General features: G+C 33.0%; 1 protein-coding gene across 3 annotated transcripts; it reads left to right on the top strand.

Moving 5' to 3' along the window:
• Positions 1-5,203: 5,203 nt before the first annotated feature.
• Positions 5,204-17,343, top strand: LOC143225861 (pseudouridine-5'-phosphatase-like). Of its 3 annotated transcripts, none has more exons than XM_076456007.1 (4): positions 5,204-5,409; positions 6,684-6,908; positions 15,407-15,639; positions 16,871-17,343. In XM_076456007.1, exons 2-4 carry the CDS (start codon positions 6,761-6,763, stop codon positions 17,042-17,044), a joined length of 555 nt encoding a protein of 184 aa, XP_076312122.1. In that variant the 5' UTR covers positions 5,204-5,409; positions 6,684-6,760; the 3' UTR covers positions 17,045-17,343. The 3 variants fall into 3 exon arrangements, with proteins under 3 accessions (XP_076312122.1, XP_076312120.1, XP_076312121.1); XM_076456005.1 differs by lacking the exon at positions 5,204-5,409 and adding an exon at positions 5,512-5,658; XM_076456006.1 differs by lacking the exon at positions 5,204-5,409 and adding an exon at positions 6,300-6,327.
• Positions 17,344-18,049: the final 706 nt, after the last annotated feature.

Raw genomic sequence — 18,049 nt, 5'->3', positions numbered from 1 at the left:
TATTTGCCAGTTTAAGGTGTCTTGTGTGGTTCAGAAGTTCAATTTGGTATATCAATTTCAGTCTGATGCTTTTACAAAATGGGCGATACATACAATTAAGTATATGCTTGCAAAGTTTAACTGTTACGAGTTTGTTTCCTAACTGAAAGTACTGCAATACATCATGATAGCATGTCGTGTTAAAGGACGAAAGGTAACTACTTCTGTGCCACGTCTGCTTATAGTAGACTGATAAATACAGCTTCGAATGGATGTAATGCCACAGTATCCATAGGATTTTATGAAATGATGATGTATGCATTAGTTGAGGGACAAGGGTTTATACACCAATAGCTGCATATAAAGTTACTATATGGCGAAAATGTTGCAGTAATACAGTACAGAAAAGAAAGTTGAAGATCGGAAAATGAGTAAGGAGTGGATGCATCTTCATTCTTGCTGGATTGGTTCTTAAATCATTTTCTCGTAGTTCAATGTGCAATAGTTGTATAGCACGTAAATAAGCACATTGAATAGTGAAAAACTAAAGCATATGGCAAAGAGTACCACCAGAGAAATACCATGAAACCATAAGCCATGGAAAGACAGTTGTGCACACTTTAAGAAAGAGCATAAAATACCAAAAGAAACAGTTTACCATGGCAATCTTGAAAAAATAAGAAAAGCCCTGTAAATTAACCAAATAACAGATTTCAGTAATTGCCACTGTGACCAACGCCAGAACTTCACTTTAGTTTTGGCATCAACACTACCATTACAACTGATGTACTACCTAGGATTTTTCCAGTAGTTCTAACATTAGTCCCAGCATACTACATTTATCAACAAATCACCTAGCTGAAGCATCATTGTCAAGCCTAGGTGATAAATTAGATGAAAACCCCGACTATGTACCAGTTGAGGAAGACAAGAGAAGGTACCGGGTCCTAAATGGCCAATCCAAAATAGCGGAGAGTTTCACTAGGTCTGTGCAGAGCATGTGAAGACTAATTGGGACATAGTAAAATAGACGAGTAAAATAGTAAAATAAAGATTAATTCATCAATAAAGAAATCCACCATTCAGCTTGTTGCTGGAAATGAAGTACCATCTAGTTCTATGTGAGTCTTGCCAAAATAGAACACTTGTAACACTAAAAAAATGCATATTTAAGTTTTTGTTAAAAAATGCTGTTATAAAACTAAAACTGATGTGCATGTTTGAAGTATCATGACTAAAACATTGAGTTTGTAAAACAAAAAATTGTTTTTATTTCCTGAGAAACATTTTGACTTAAAGTTCTTAATCTTGTGCAATTAGTAATTAATTTGCTTTTTTCGAAATATCTTGAATAAAAAGCTATGTTTGGGAAATTAAATTCTTTTTTCTGCATTGCTGGGGCAGGTGTATGTTATAAATTAGCATGTTTGGACTGTTAATCCGAGGCCTCACGCTTCTCAGCTCATTGCTACAAAAACGAGTTCCCATCTTTGTGCCATGAATGTACTATAAGAGCAATTAGTCAAATCTCACTGTTCAATCAAACTTAATAGTGGTTGCTTTTGATTAGCTGCCTTTCTTTTAGTTTATCGGTTGAAAGTTGGGGACAGTTATGCACATATAGCCCTTCTATAGCTTTGCACAAAAAATCTAAAACAAACAATTTTGCATGGTTAAAGTATTATGACTCAAATTTTATTTTTGTAAAAAATATTTAAATGTATTGCTCAATTTGGGACTTGGTTGTTTCTTTTTTTATATATATAAAACTAGCTATTCCACCGAGATTGCTCATCAAAAACTGTTATTCCTGTAAAACTAAAATGTATTACTTCGTTCTAGTAAAGTTGAAAATGCGTCTAATTTTAATTATTGTTTTGATAAACCCACAATATTACTTTATTTTATCATCACAAGTATTTTGGTTCCTCAAATATTAATGTATCGCATAACACTTAGATTACCGACATGTTTACTTATTGTTCCCTTTCGATTAAGTAATGTAATACATATTATTAAGTAATTTTGTGTTTTAACCTGTTATGACTTCCCGCCTATTCACTAACTTTCTAGAAAATTTTTAAATGTAAGAATCAACAATATGTGGTTGCAACTCAACATATAAAGCATGCAGACGTGGTCAAGAGGTTCAGTAATTGTTCAACCAAACATTAGAATGAAAAATATGAATGATCTAAGCGGCTTTCACCGTGGAATGATTGTTGGTGCCATACGTGGTGGTTCCAGCATCTCAGAAAGTGCTGACCTCTTGGGATTTTCACGCACTACTGTCTCTAGAGTTTACAGAGAATGGTGCGAAAAACAAAAAAAATCCAATGAGCGACAGTTCTGTGGCTGAAAACACCTTTTAATGAGAGATGTCAGAGGAGAATAGTCAGACTCGTTCAAGCTGACAGGAAGACCACTAATACACGAATAACCACTCTTTACAACATTGGTGTGCAGAATGGCATCTCTGAACTCGCAATATCGAACTTTGAAGCAGACGGACTACAGCAGTAAAGAACACGCTGGGTTCCACTCCTATCAGTTAAAACAGGAAGATGAGGCTACAGTTAACACGGAATAATCAAAATTGGACAATTGAACGTTGGAAAAACGTCGTCTAGTCTGACGAATCTCGATTTCTGCTGCGTTACACAGATAGTACGGTCAGAATTTGACATAAAGAGCGTGAATCCATGGATCTATCCTGCTTTGTGTCAACGGTACAGGCTACTGTTAGTGGTGTAACGGTGTGGGAATGTTTACCTGGCACACATTAGCCCTTTTAAAACCAATTGAGCATCATTTAAATGCCACAACGTACCTGGACATTGTTGCTGACCATGTGTATTCCTTCATGGCCATAGTCTCCCCATTTTCCAATGGCTACAGATAATGTGCCATGTCAAAAAGCACGCATAATTCCAGCTGGTTTCACAAACTTGACAGTGACTTCAGTGCACTCCAATGGCCTGAAAAGTCCCCGGATCTCAGTCCAAAATAGCACCTTCCGAAAGAGGTGGAACGGGAATTTCGTAACACGAATATGTGGCCGACAGATTTGTAGGAAATACTTAATGATATTGAGTCAGCACGGACCAAAATCCCTAAGGAATGTTTCCAGCACCTTGTGAAATCCATGCCTTGAAGAATTCAGGCTGTACTGGAGGCAAAATGGGGTCCTACCCAGTACTAGATAGTAGTACTTTATGAAAGCACAAGCGTACTGTCAGTATTGTTGGGCCAACTGGAATTTCTAGCACTTCGCTTAACCGAAGCGCCAAGAAAGAGTATATATTGTTGATTTGCTACAGTTGGTATATTAGAAACCTCGGAAGTTATAACTTTAACTAATGCTTATTAATCGGGAAAATACAAATATTTGAACAGAAACGTTTATAGATTTCGAACATTATAAACAGTTTAATTTCAGCGGATTAACATAAGTTGTTAGTATTTTTGCGAAGACGTTATATAATTTCAGCAGTAAAAAACTCACGAGTAATCATCAAAGAGCCATCTAACTCCCATTAAGTGATCTGTACCGATATCAGCTGAAAATGAATTCGCTCATCGTAAACCCTTGATAGTATATCAAAGAGGTTCTGGATCAGATAGAAAACTCAATATTGTTTGTAAGTTTCTAAAACTTTTATATATAAATCATTATTTGTAATAGCTATATGTATTTACCATTATTATAAATTGTATTATTGTATGTACCTTAAAATATATTCGTATTAACAAGAAGACAACGTGTATCAAACATCATAAATTTAATACATATCTACATTTAATTAACATCTAAATTTAAATTTAAAATACCAAACAGAGCTTGCGAGAGAAAAATAAAAGCAAAAACACCTTTGCCAAAGGTGAAAGATACTATACGGGAAAACTAATGTTTGATGTGAAACTACACTTTGGCTGATAGCACTCTGTGCGGTTTTCACTTTTTTTTATTTTGTTGTTACTTTACTAGTTTTATTATAAAACAAGTACAGTGAGATTTACTATGCAAATTCAATAATCTATAATGATTGCTTGTATTTTTCATTATTAAGTTGATTAAATCTTTACCCTTTAGTTTTGGCAATGCATAGTTGTTACTTATATATATCAGTCAATTGCAAGAATCAGTTTTAGGGACTGCAAGAGATTTTACCTTTCACTTTCAATAGTTACTTATATTGTTGTATATTTTGTGAAAATCAATTTTATAAATGATAGTGAACGTTACCCTTCAGTTTCAATAACCTACAATGGTTACAAATGTTTTTATCATTTTCTGACGATCAGTTTTATAAACTGCAAGGAACGTTACTTTTAAGTTTAAATAAATAAATTATCCCAGTTACTTTATTTTTATTAGTAAATTGTGAGAAGCAGTTGTGTGAATCAGAGCAAACTTCACCTTTCCATTTCAAGAATAGAACGGTTACCTATGTCTGCATAATATTGTAAGAAAACGTACAGAGCCCTATTCTGCATAATTTCAGCTTGGCTATTTGTCATTAAAAGGGTATAAAGTGAAGCAGTCGTTTTATTTAATTACATTGTTTGCAGTAATATGTGGTGTGAAAAAGAAAAGTTATTTAATGCTTTTTAAGGTGAGTATACAACAATGTTAAAGAGTGATTTATGATTATTTTAACCGTGTTATTAAATAGAATTAAAAACAATAAACTATCAGATAACATTTAATACTTTAATTACTGTGCTTATTAATATAATTTTCGGATAATGGATTTATTTTTAGAATATGCTACTTTAAAATTTATCAGAATTAAAGTGTTTTCATTATACGCTTGATTATTGTAGACATCATTAATTCTTCATGTATCTGTCAGGCAAAATAGATCATATTTAAAATTTCCCTCCTACATTGTCATACTTCACAATTAATCAGTTTTAAAGGATTTTCATTATACATTTTTTTGTGAAATTTATTAAGACCTCTTTGTCCGCTAATACTGTATTCATTTCTATATAATTTATGGTTCATATTCATTTTTACACGCACAATATATTTTTAACTTTAACATATACATCGAAATTAACAACTTGTTTTAACTGATCAGGCCTGCTGAAATTGATTTTTACACCCCCCTTCCCTGAATAGACTTTTAGTCCGATTAGTACAAAAATAATACAAAAAAGGTTTCTTTACCATTTTCAAGCAACTAGACCCCAAAGTTTCCAGGAGCTTATGCGCAGGACCCTGCCAATTTTCTTTCACCTCGGGGCTGCGGGATCCGACAACATTTGTTTTTTTCTGTTCTCACAGAGATCGATTTTGTAGCGAATTGGATTACCTGTGCATTTTATGCTAATTTATCCTTTTCATGGTTGTATGTGATTGGTTTCACTATACTTTCAAATAATGCTAGCTTAGTATTAACATCCACTATACAATTTATATAGGTATGTAAATACTGTTATCAGGTTTTTAATATAATTCCTTTGTAGTAAGTTACATTTTTGCTCTGTTTGCACTGTTTTTCATACCACATCACTTATCAGTATCGAACGAAATGTATTTTTAATAGTCTTAATCCTACAACATAATATAACATATATATATACATATTTTTTATTTCACTATACGGTTGAATATGGCAAGATACGGACGAGTTGCCCGAGTTATATTTGATCTAGATGGCTTGCTTGTGGGTAAGAAAATGAGTAACCAAATGTTGAAATTCTGACAAGCATATAAATGTGCAAACTATGGTACTGAACTTTTAGACAGGAACAGAAACTGCACAGTATTAATATAATAATTTTTCCTTCCTAGTTCAGGCTAACTGTATTTACTTCTTTTGCCCCAGTAACAGTAATCCATAATTATTAATTAATAGTGTAAGCTCTTATTTTTAACTGTACAAAGCTAATTTTTGTATGCTGTATATTTTATACCTTTATTTTTGTATAACTATTACAACTGACAGAGAACTATTATGTCCAGTAATTCAGCTGCAGTTTAAGCTAAGCTTAGTCATGAGGCCTTTTCGTGGCGCGCACACATCAGCCTATGCGTTGAATGTCGTAAAAAAAATAATGTGTTCGTTTGTAGAAACTTGACGATGATTAAGATATATGAAAACGAAAAAGATTCAAACTGTTTATAATGAATGTCACAACGAATTTTTCATTAAAAATATATTGAAAATAATGTATTTATAGAAGCTTGAGTTAAATACAGAAAACTAGGAATATTTACTGTAGTACAAGCGGCTACAAAAAACTTCAGTGAAATCGCTTGCATGTATTGTTCATTTTAATTAAATTTTTACCTGATAAATCGAATGTTTACATAATTATTCATTATGGAAATACAGTGTAAGTAGTCTTATTCAACTTTGCTTGTTATAATTAACAGACTAAAAATAATTTGTATTATTACAGTGTCAACATTTAGTTATATTTTCAAACTATTTTGTAATTTTTGCCTTAGTAGTTCAGAAGTAAATCACAATGTTTTAATGCTAAAGTTCTGTGTTTGATCCTCAATTTGGAAACACAGTGAATATTTTTTTATGCAGCTTTGTGCTAAAAATAGTCAGTAGTTTGTGTAATATCTTGTTTTTCTTCTTGTTGGTTGTTTTTTTCTGAGTATCTTTAAATATTTTATGATTTAACTGATTTTCATTGAATGTTCCATTTTTTTCATAAAGCTGTGTAATTATTGATTGCAGACTCAGAACCAGTTTATGCAAAAATTGCAAGAAAGGTCTGTAAAAAATATGGTAAAGAATACACACGTGAAACTCACATGAAAGAAATGGGGCTTAGCGTAAATGAAAGTTGTCGAGTGGTAGTTCAGACTTTACAGCTTCCTATAACTACAGAAGAATATAGGCATCAGTTGGAGAATGATTGTGAATATGAACGAAGACTCTCTGAAGCACCTCTTATGCCAGGTTAGATATAATGTTCAGATATGGTATATCACTATATATGTATTCAGATGTGTTTCAAAACTTAATATGTTTTCCTTGAAACTCCGTAATCAATGGTTTTTGAAAATCAAGTTTAACGTAGTAAAACATTTTGAAAGAGAATTTCACAAGATGTAAGGTGTGTGTGTGTGTATATATGACTGAGGGATCTAGCAAGTTAACAATAAAATTATCCATGCTCATGTTTCGATTAATAGGTGGTTGCCTAATTTCTTGTGGGTTTTTTATTTTTTTTAAAGTTTTTGTAAACACCACAACATTTGTATACCAAGTAGCACTTTCAATTTCTTTCAGAGAAAGCTTTCATACGATTCCTAGATGTAACTTGTACATTGCAGGTGTAAAGTTGTTTCTACCTGGTATTTTGAATGTTTTTCACTTTTTACTCTCATTTTTGCATGCATGCAAATTTTATACTCATATACTGCTGAAAAAAAAAAGACTTCTTTTTTAACAGAGTTGGTTTTCGTTTGTCAGTTTCTCTTTTTGGTATAATATAACATTTTATAACTATTCATGATAGTATCAAAATACAAAGTACAAAGTTTTCATCCCTGTGGTAATTCATGTTGTATGTTTTTGAACTTATTTGTCCTTTAACACTTCTTACGGTTTTGGTGCTAGCAGAACCAGACATAGCACATGGACTCAAGGTGACCTACAAATTACATTTATTTATAGGGTATAACCCCATACTAAGGGATGAACAAAATGCATTCAGAAGGTCACCTAAGCATAATGAGGGTCTGAAAATTAGTATTTCTGGAATTATAGTTTGCATTTCTTGGCTTATTTTGGGATTCTGGGAGTGCCATGTTTGAAATATGTCTGAGCACAGTGGACACCTGTTAAATTGGGTTTTATTTCAGGTACACTCTCTTGGAATAGCTATTACCTAAATAAAGGGTTTAAACCTTGCCAATAAAATCACCAAAGCATAATGAGAAAGGATCTAGGAATAAGCTTTCAGGATTGATGAATCCAAATTTGGCAAAAGACTGGCTTTTTTACCCTTTGGAGCCTGGAGATACTTTGTTTGTAATTATACTCATATCCCAATTCATTATTTATTTATACCAAATGTGGCACATATTTCATCATTTTAAAGTATTATTTGGTTATGTTTTTAAGGGTTTCTTTCTTTTTATTGTATTTTAAGTCCTATTTAAAGGGTGTTATTATTATTATTATTGTACTATATTTTTAAAGGGTTGCTTCTTGTAGTGTGTTCTTATAAATAAAGTTAGCATGCTCTTTTAATTCTAAGGTTGGGACAGTCGTCATACAGAAATAGAAGGATATGTACAGGCATATCCAATGTTTTAACCTGCTTTAGTGATTTTAGAAGTTATTCATTTAATAGTTTCAACGAACTTTTAGCATAAACACATGCTTCAGAAAGTCATTAAGATTACCTTGTTATGTTTGCTTTTTTTGTTCTCTTTAGTAGGTAATAACTATTATTCCTGCAGCAACATATAGCATAATGGGTTAAAAGGATTAGTAATGTAATATATTTTAGTAGAAGAGTTTGACATTGCTTGAACAAAATAATCTATCAATACTGTGAGAGAACTAAAGTCATAAAGTGGTGCTTTTAACTCCATAAAGAAACCAAGGTTACCTGTTGAAAACGGGTATGTTCATAGGGTTCAGTTCTGGATGGTTTTCATTGTGACTAATTTGATAGAGATTCATCTTGAGAAACAGAAAGCTGGTGAGCTATTTACTAATCCAGTAGAGACAACTGTCCATTTGTTTACACAGATACACACTATATATGTAAAAACGGCTCCACGTAAAAAATTTTCTCAACCCAAATGAGCCGTTTTTACATATATATTTCTATACGAGTGGATTTTCTTGACATCACAGATACACACTGTTTTTTTCTTTTCTTATTCTTACCTAATAAAGATTATATTCACTGTCCTTCAAATGTGACCAGTCTGTTAACTTGTCATACAACATAAAACTTAATCAAGTCATTAATTACACAATATTATTTTTATTTACTGCTATTACGTGAATTTGTCTGTCTGATACTTTTGGAGGTATCAGTTTTACTTAAACATACTACAGTTTATTTTGAGCACAAACTACTTATCTCTCTGGGTATCTATAGGATCAGTTGGAGATAACAGAGGAGGTTGCTTGATATATTGGGGTCTCTGTAGGTCATGAGGAAGGCCTTTGAACCCTGCAGCTGACCATGAGTATGTTATTCTAGTATATGTAGTTAGTCATTCCAGTTTATCCATCATGCATTATTGTGAAGGAGAAGTAAATATTACTGTATCTGCTTGTTTTATGCTAAGATAGGTATTTGTCATTCACACACTTGTGCAACTATTGGTAAGCAGAAACAGTTAATTAATTAGTCAGTGAATCAGCCAAGAACATAGTTTCTTGATGATAGAAAGTTAGTAGGGAAATGTGAATTCTAGGTTGTCAAAATTTCGGTTTAAGAAGCATTGTAGCAAAATCTGAGAAATGAACTAGACAGAAACCTTAGTTGTATATTCAGTGTCGTAAAAGACAGAACCACAATCATGCTTGATAAATATTGCAACTGGCAAGCACATTAGTAAGATGGTGTGTGCATGTCAGACACATGATGTAGGTAAAAGTGGAACCAACAGATAAGTATTAAGGCTGAAATATGGGAGGTTGGAAAGATTTAGTTTTGGGAGAATAAATCAAACATCTATAGCAATTAAAAAGACCAGAATATAAGAGGCTTTATTAATGTGTCAATGTACAGTCACTTAGAATACAATTGAAGAATTTCCATCACTCTTTAAAGAAGAGGAGGATTATGGCCATACATTATGTTTCGGTCAGAGAAAAAGTCCATTTGTTGTAGACAACAGTCATGTATTATTTATATCTGTGATCCTTCTAATTGTGCATGTTCATATGAACATAAATTCACAGCTTCTACTACCTATACAGATCTCTCCAGCACCCCTTCTTTGGGTTTGAGTCATGCTTCAAGCAACAGAGAGAAAGATTGTACAGAAGCATGGCAGTTGTATACAGGCTCTGTATAATTACCATTATGGTATGTAACCTTAGCCTAAGGTAAGAACTGCAGCGTATTTATGACTAACACCTTGTTTAAAAGATGCATGTTAAGAGTGCAACACTTGCATTAAAGACATTTCTAAACATACCAGAGTAAATACATATTTTTTCTGAATTATAGAAAGGTAAAAAGCAGTTTTTGGCTACCATAAAGACTCTTTTGTACCTCAATTCTGCTGAGCTGAAACCATCAAACGTTAACTAATGATAAAAGTGTATGTTACATTAAACTGAAAATATAATGCTATAGTATAAAACTGAAAATAATAAAGAAAATACTACTTAATAGGAACATATAAAACACAAAATAAATGAATTGAGAAGGATAAAGCTAAGTGAATTGTATGAACTTTAGTTAACCATACATAACTGAATAAAATTCAGAACTGAAGTAAATTAAAGAAACATTAAATGTAAGTCAAATTATTTTATTAGTGTGTTTAGATATTTGCACAAAGCTATAAACAGATTAATTGAAGCAGTTGCCTAATATTTTTCTTGTTGTGTGAAAAAAATCAGAATAGTACTTCCCTTTGTGACACAAAAGACCTGCAGTATGAAGCTCTGGTAAAAGTGTATTTTATATTTTTACATTCTTTATTGTGATTGATCTGCTTTTTAATATTAATTCAGATGAATTTACTGCTAGGAACTTGTTACAGCCTTCTGATTACTAAAGTTAAAAAGAGTGACTTCTTTGTCTTTCTGAAATCCATTCTTTTTTCTATTGGAATTAAAAGCAAATATTTTCCCAAAAGTATTTCTTTCACCTGTATTATATTTTTATCAGCTATATTTATTACATGGTTTTTATTTTGTTTGTATATATTTTAATTTGAACAGCATAACTTGAGTTTTCTGCATATTAATTATTTGTGTTACTGTTTCCTTAGTTTTCATATTTGCTATATGAAGAATGATTGTGATATTTCCCCAGGAATTTATCTCTGTATTTGTTTCAGTATATTTATAATTTTTGCAAGCTCATTATTATTATCATCAGGCACCTATATCAAGCCTTTGGCTTCTCTAATGAAATCATATCCCCATAGGCCAAAAATGTGAAGCACAGTTTTGTGAATTCACATCCTGGTCTGTTAGCCTCTAGACCACATCTGGCTGAATCAAACTGTAATTCAAGATAAGCTTAAATTAAAAATAAACTCACAAAATTAACTACAATAAAAAAAAGAATAATAGAATAACTGAAAGTACAAAGAACAAAATACTGGCAGAAAGAAACTTAAAATAAGCAGGATAAGACATATTGCATAATGAATAGATTCAGATTTACAGAAATAATGACTGAACTTAAATAAAAAGGAAAATAAAGTAAGATACTTTACAGTACAGCAAAAACTAAGTTATGTATACATTGTACTCGCATATCATATTCATACTCAGTCACTGAGCTCCAACATTCATGTCACTAGATATCTTTTAACATACATCTACCATGACTGACTTCTGACCACACACACTAATCCACATTTAATGGTTACAAGATGCAGCCATTCCACTTATTTCTGTGTGTTTTCCAATGAATATCATAAGATTCAAGGAATAATCAGTCAGTTGTTTATTTACACAGTATATCATTATGACTTATAGTGGATGCTCATCCTATTTGTTTCACTCAGAGTTTGCTTGATTTTTAACATATTCCATTCAGTCAAACAATTAGACTGAGAGTGATAATGGTGGAGCATGCATTTTCACCTCATTCAATACATGACAGAACTCTGCAAACATCTGGCTGTTGAAGCTGTTTTTTTAATTCGTATACATCTCTCCATGTGTTCATGATCATGTGATCCACTGTTCATTGTTAGACTGTCCTAGAATATCATCTGTTGAATATGTTTTAGCCCACTTAGTGAAGAAGTTATTAACAATAAGCACATGCAGAATAATTTAATCTGTTGTGAACAGGAGATCAGTTATATCCTTGATGATTGTCCGTGAAAGATAACTTACAACACAATTTAAGAACTCTCCATGATGCATCTAGTTGTTTCTCTCAACAGTATACATGTTATAGTGTCTTTACTTTAATGTGCCCAGAAGAACTGCTTACAAACAGTTATGAAAATGTGTCAGTCTTTATTGCTCTTTATTCCTGGCATTATACAAAATCCAAACTATGATATATCATGCCTTCAAGTGATGTTGATTGCTAGCGGCATTACTATTTAGATACTGTGTATCTGTCACTAATGATTATGGTATAACACACCATCCTTACACTTATAACTGATTGTGTAAAGTGTTGTGTGAATCAAAACTACATTCACCATTTTTTAAGTTATTCTTCACCTTATTTCATAACTAATAGGGTTAAAGTTATATTTTGAGTTTTTGGTTGATCTTTCTTAAGTTCCTGGCTAGTCATTTGAAGTGTTACTTGTAAGTAAGATCACCACCACTCGTATAGTTCCATTGTCACTGCTGATGCACTAATTTTGCATTCTTCACAGTGTCTATGATACAGACTTTCAGTGAATGGCCATAGTTTTAGTTCACTAATTTACAAGATAATCCGTGTTATATCTGTACTACTGACTCAGATGGTATTAAACATGCAAAATGTTCTCTTGCACCTTTGTTATCCAATGTGAAATTTTATCACTTGAATTTTTAAAATCCATCAGCTGTTTTGGTAATACATTGTTCAGTTGAATAATGATCTTTTTACCATGTAAGTAGTGGCAATAATATTTGACAAGTTTGAGAGCTGTTAGTGTATGACTTACATGTGCAGTTACATTCTCCATACTGCTTTGTATCTGTGACAATACTGCTCCCATTCCACTGTCTTTAGCATCAGTATCCAGGATAAATAGACAGCCTTAATGAGATTGAGCCAACATCATTCCTTAGACCAAAGTACAATTCATTGTCTGGAATACTTGCCCACTTTCACTTACCAGTCCAAAATGCATTTAAGACTCTGCCAATGCAGTCATTGATGAAGCTGTCTTGAAGAAACTTGCCAATAAATTATAGTAAGAGAGGCCTAGAAAGATAGAGCTTTTTTTATTTTTTGGTAAGAGACTGGGATTATTCCTTACCATTGTGATCCACACAGGATCATATGACATCCACCCTCAGCCCACTATGAAACTGAGGAATTCCACTTACATGTGCATCAGTGCATACTTTTCTGAGAGTGTATTTATTATACACTAAAATATCATATTATATACACAGTCCATCTTGATGAAAGTGAACTTATACAGTCGTTTCAGTATGCTGTAAAGTAACCCCCCTGTCTACTTTCTTCATCAGTTCAACTCGTCATTAGTCAAAAGCCACATTTAGTTTATTGACCAATGTATGTCTTTCAATCTGTCCATTTTTTGCACTAATTCCACACATAACCTAGTATTCTCTCTCTTCTCCACAATCACTATTGGAGACAGCCAAGAACTTTCCGAAAGTTGTATTATTCTAACTGTGAGCAGTACACTGAATTCTTTCTGTATGGTTAAGCACGAATATGCTTAACATGTAGGGATAGGCCAGGAAAAAAATTGCCACAAAATTTAATCTGTTATTTAATAATGCTTACAAATAACTGCTCATGTCAAGTTAGAGCTTTGTTTGAGTACCTAACTGCCGTTTTTGAGTGTTTTACATCTTATGAGGCTTCCAATACAATTGAAAAGTGTTGTTAAAGAGAAGAACTGGGAACTAGCTGAAGAGCCAAAGTGTTCATCTTTCTTTTTTTTCTCCATCACTAGCCAAAAATTGCAACAAGTATAACTAATGAATCTCTACCCAATAATTCATACTTCCAAGGGAAAAACATGACAGATCAGAATGTGCATGTACTTGCTAATAGTCAGGATATCACCAGTTCTGTGTAGATCACTGATACCATGGGCTGAGATGCAGCCATAAGCTTATACTGATTGTACTACATAATGCTCTACTGTAGATGCCGTACAATGACTGCAATTCCTTTCTCATCTCAACCATTGAACAAATTGTTACTGATCATTGCCAAACAATTCTAAGCTAGATTAATCTGTAAAAGCACATTTCCAGTTTTATTTGTTCTACTGTTTGTGATCTGATTGCTATTTAAATCTTTTGTTTTGGTTATTTATAGTCAGCAGCAGTTGAGCAGCTACACATCTATCAAGTCTTCTTTGTGTTAAATGTATCTTAAAATCTTGTGGTTTACAGCAAAGTCAGTGGCAGTATCTCTATTTAGCCATTGTCTGTTTTGTGAAGAATATATATTGAGTTAACCTCACTTTTAGAAAGTTTTGTTTTCTGTCTTGACCTTTTCTATTATTAACAATGTCAATCACAAGCATCCTCTACAGAGTCTTGCATATAGTTCCTACTAACATGGAGTTTTTGCACAAATTTTTACACAGAGTATCTTTGACTAGTCAAAACATTGGTTTTAACAACCTCATCATACAGTATATCAGTCCTAGAAGATATAATGGAATTCACAGTACTACTGATATTGAGCATAAGGATTAAATTAAATAATCTTGACTGGTGTTTTGGTGTATAACTACTCCAAAGAATAGAAGACAACCAAGGATGATCAGAGGCTTTCTGCCTTTCATCATCCTTTTAGCATATGGTAAAGGTATGGATGGGTATAACTAATAATGTTTTGATATTTTATTGATTGACTTATGTGGGTTGTACGAACTGGAGACAGAGATAAGCGAGAAAGAAGAAGAAAAAGGAAATTAGTAGAAGAATACATGGGCACTACATGCGAAGACTGTGGGACGTGGGGGTTGCTTATATTAATTTCCCAGTAAGTGGAAAGTCCATCTTAAATATGTCCATTAGTACAAAATGAATTACTGTGAACCCAGGTTTCAATAAAATGAGACTTTATATACCTAATATTATTAAAATACTGTGGCTTGATTGAAGTTTGTCTTGTTTGCCCTTACCGTTATTTTCACAAGTCTGAAATTTGGAAGCGTAACACAATGCAACAACACCAGATTTTAATAGATCTTTAGGCCTATGTTTAGACAAACAATATTTTTACTATTGTAAATTGTAATTTTCCGAGGAGCCGATATTACCAGTCTCTTTTCAAATATCCTTGAGGCATTTGTGCACAACACTATTAAGGAAAAGAGGTGTAAAACTAAAAGACGAAACAAAATAACTGCATTTTGCGTATAACTCAGTATTGACAAGTGACTTCTGTATTACTAAATCATAAATGTGAACGATAGAAGTTTAAAAGTTCGTGTTTTTTTTTTATTAAAAGTTTTGCTCTATGTATGACGCTAAAACTTGATTCGTGACGTTTTTATGAGCAGTTGTTTTTTGTCTAAATGGTAATGCACGGTATCTTATTGTCACCACAAAATTATTTTCAGGGGTTGAACGTCTTGTAAGACATCTTTCCAACCACCACATCCCAATAGCAATTGCAAGTAGTACAACACGAACCATATTTGATAGCATCAGCTCCAAACGAAAAGACTTTTTCTCCCTTTTTCATCCTATTATTTTAGCTGGGGAAGAACCAGAAGTAAAAAAATGTAAACCTGCTCCGGATACTTTCCTAGTATGCGAGGCACGATTTCAGACAAAAGCAAACCCAAAAGAGGTATGATGGAATCTCATATATTTTGTAACTTGTAAGATTACGACAATTTATTAAAAACTATGAATATATGATAATTTTAAAAATCTGTGTGATTGAATTTTAGTTGAAGTAACTGTTTTTCTCGGTAAGGAAAAAAACCAACATTACTTTTTGTCAGGTGGATCAGAGCTTACTCTGCAGGCTATTGACGCTAAAATGGGGGGATGTTCTACAGAATGCAGATAGCCCATTATTATGAAGCTTTACGCTTAACAACAATCAATCTAACCAGAAGCACAAGGAAGTTTTAAGCGCAGTAAAAGATTTCTAGGGAGTAATATAATAAGTCTTTGTTAAATAGAAAATACGAATTATGCAAATATACTTACATGATTTTTCAATTATGCAAACATACAGGTAATAAGTTTTGTTTTGTTTTTTTGCTCGTATATAGACTTTCCAATACACAGATTGACAACGCTATTAATTAACTTTTCACCTGTATCACATGTAGCTTTCTCAATGTTAGGATGAACTTTTCGGTTAACAAATGCAGGAAATTACCTTACTGACATGGCCCAGCGGTTAGGGTGCTTGATTTCCACTCTGAGGTTTATGGGCTCAAATCCCCATCCTTCTAAATATGTTTACCCTTTCAACCATGGGGTGTTATAAAATTATGATCAATCCCACTACTCATTGGTTAAAGAGTAGTCCAAGAGTTAGCAGTAGGTAGTAATGACTAGCTGCCTTCCCTCTATCCTTACACTGCTAAATTATGGGCGGCTAGTGCAGATAGCCCTCGTGTAGCTCTGCGCGAAATTCAAAACAGACAGGGCCCAGGATGGCCAGGTGGGTTAAGACGTTCGACTCGTAATCTGAAGGTCGCATGTTCGAAACCCCGTCACACCAAACATGCTCGCCATTTCAGCCGTGGAGGCGTTATAATGTGATGGCCAATCCTACTATTCGTTGGTAAAAGAGTAGTCCAAGAGTTGGCGGTAGGTGGTGATGACTAGGTGCCTTCCCTCTAGTTTTACGCTGTTAAATTAGGGACGGCTACCGCAGATAGCCCTCGAGTAGCTTTGTGCGAAATTCATAAACAAAAAAACAACAACAAACAAAACAGACAGACAGATCATTGACATTACCCTTTAAACTCAGTTTTTCGTTCGTTATTATTTTGTTTATCATTATCATGTTACTGTAATTAACAATAAAAACTAGTTTTAAATTAAACTCTTTTTTTCAGACTTTAGTTTTTGAAGATTCTATTGCTGGTGTAGAAGCAGCCGTGGCCGCAGGAATGCCAGTAGTCATGGTGCCTTCAAAGGATGTTGATATTACACTCTGTCAGAAAGCTACATTAGTGTTAAATAGTCTACAAGACTTTCGGCCAGAAGAGTTTGGGCTTCCTAGCTTATGAAACCTGAGAAACATCAAAGTACACACAGTTAAGATGAGGCTAAAAGATAAATCAGCATTTAATAAACTCACACGTAAACAACATAAACTTGTAATCATTTAATACTTTTTATTCTTTCGAGGACAAGTTTTCATGTCCATGATATTAAATATTTGAGAAAGAAGAGCGAGTAAATACCGATATGCATTAGTGTATACTATACAGCTTCTCAAAGATTACCCTAGTCTCTCCGAGTGCCTTGTGTCATCTTTTGTTAGAAACTGTATATAGGCAAAAATAAAAGCAGTGTTTTTTTTGCATTTTTAGAAAGGCCGAATTAATTTATGGTTGCTAAGCTATTAGAATGGTGACGACAGTGAAAGTCTAACTGGAAGTAACTGCTATTTCTATCAGTAATGATGTACCAAATGTTAACAAAGAAGGTTTTAGTTATTCACAACTCTTCTAATGAAAATATTTATTATTGACAATTGACACATTTATTTCAAATATATCGAACGCACGTAGTCAGTTCAGAACCAGAAAACGATTTAGAATGAATTTAAATATCACATTTTAAACTAGAATGACATCTTGCTATTAGCGTGTGAACGTGCATCGGATATGTGACAGAAATAATAAATACATTGTGGTGTTATCTATTGAACAATACCACAAACAAGATCCATAAATAAAAAACAAAATTTCACACTTCACGTATTCAAGCTTAAAACAATTAGAAACAAAAGTATGCTGTATGTGCAACAACCACCTCTTTCTCACAGCACATAATTTTAAGTAAAAGTACTCTCCTCAACACAAGAACACGACTTTCATTAGGGCTGTAGTTGATAGTTTGGATCACTTTTAATATATTAAACATTACAATTTATATCTGTACGATCCGAACACTTTTCCCGTGCAATACTTACAGAAAAAACATTTTTTTTAAAAGAGTCCACTTTTTCTACATTTCTCAATATAGTATGAACACTAGTACAAATAACCTCCCTTAACCCGGCGTTT

This window comes from Tachypleus tridentatus, chromosome 9 (genome assembly GCF_004210375.1).
Source record: "Tachypleus tridentatus isolate NWPU-2018 chromosome 9, ASM421037v1, whole genome shotgun sequence".
NCBI classification, from domain to species: domain Eukaryota; kingdom Metazoa; phylum Arthropoda; class Merostomata; order Xiphosura; family Limulidae; genus Tachypleus; species Tachypleus tridentatus.
The sequence above is the reverse complement of the archived record's forward strand: the minus strand, read 5'-3'. Positions and strand labels throughout refer to the sequence as shown.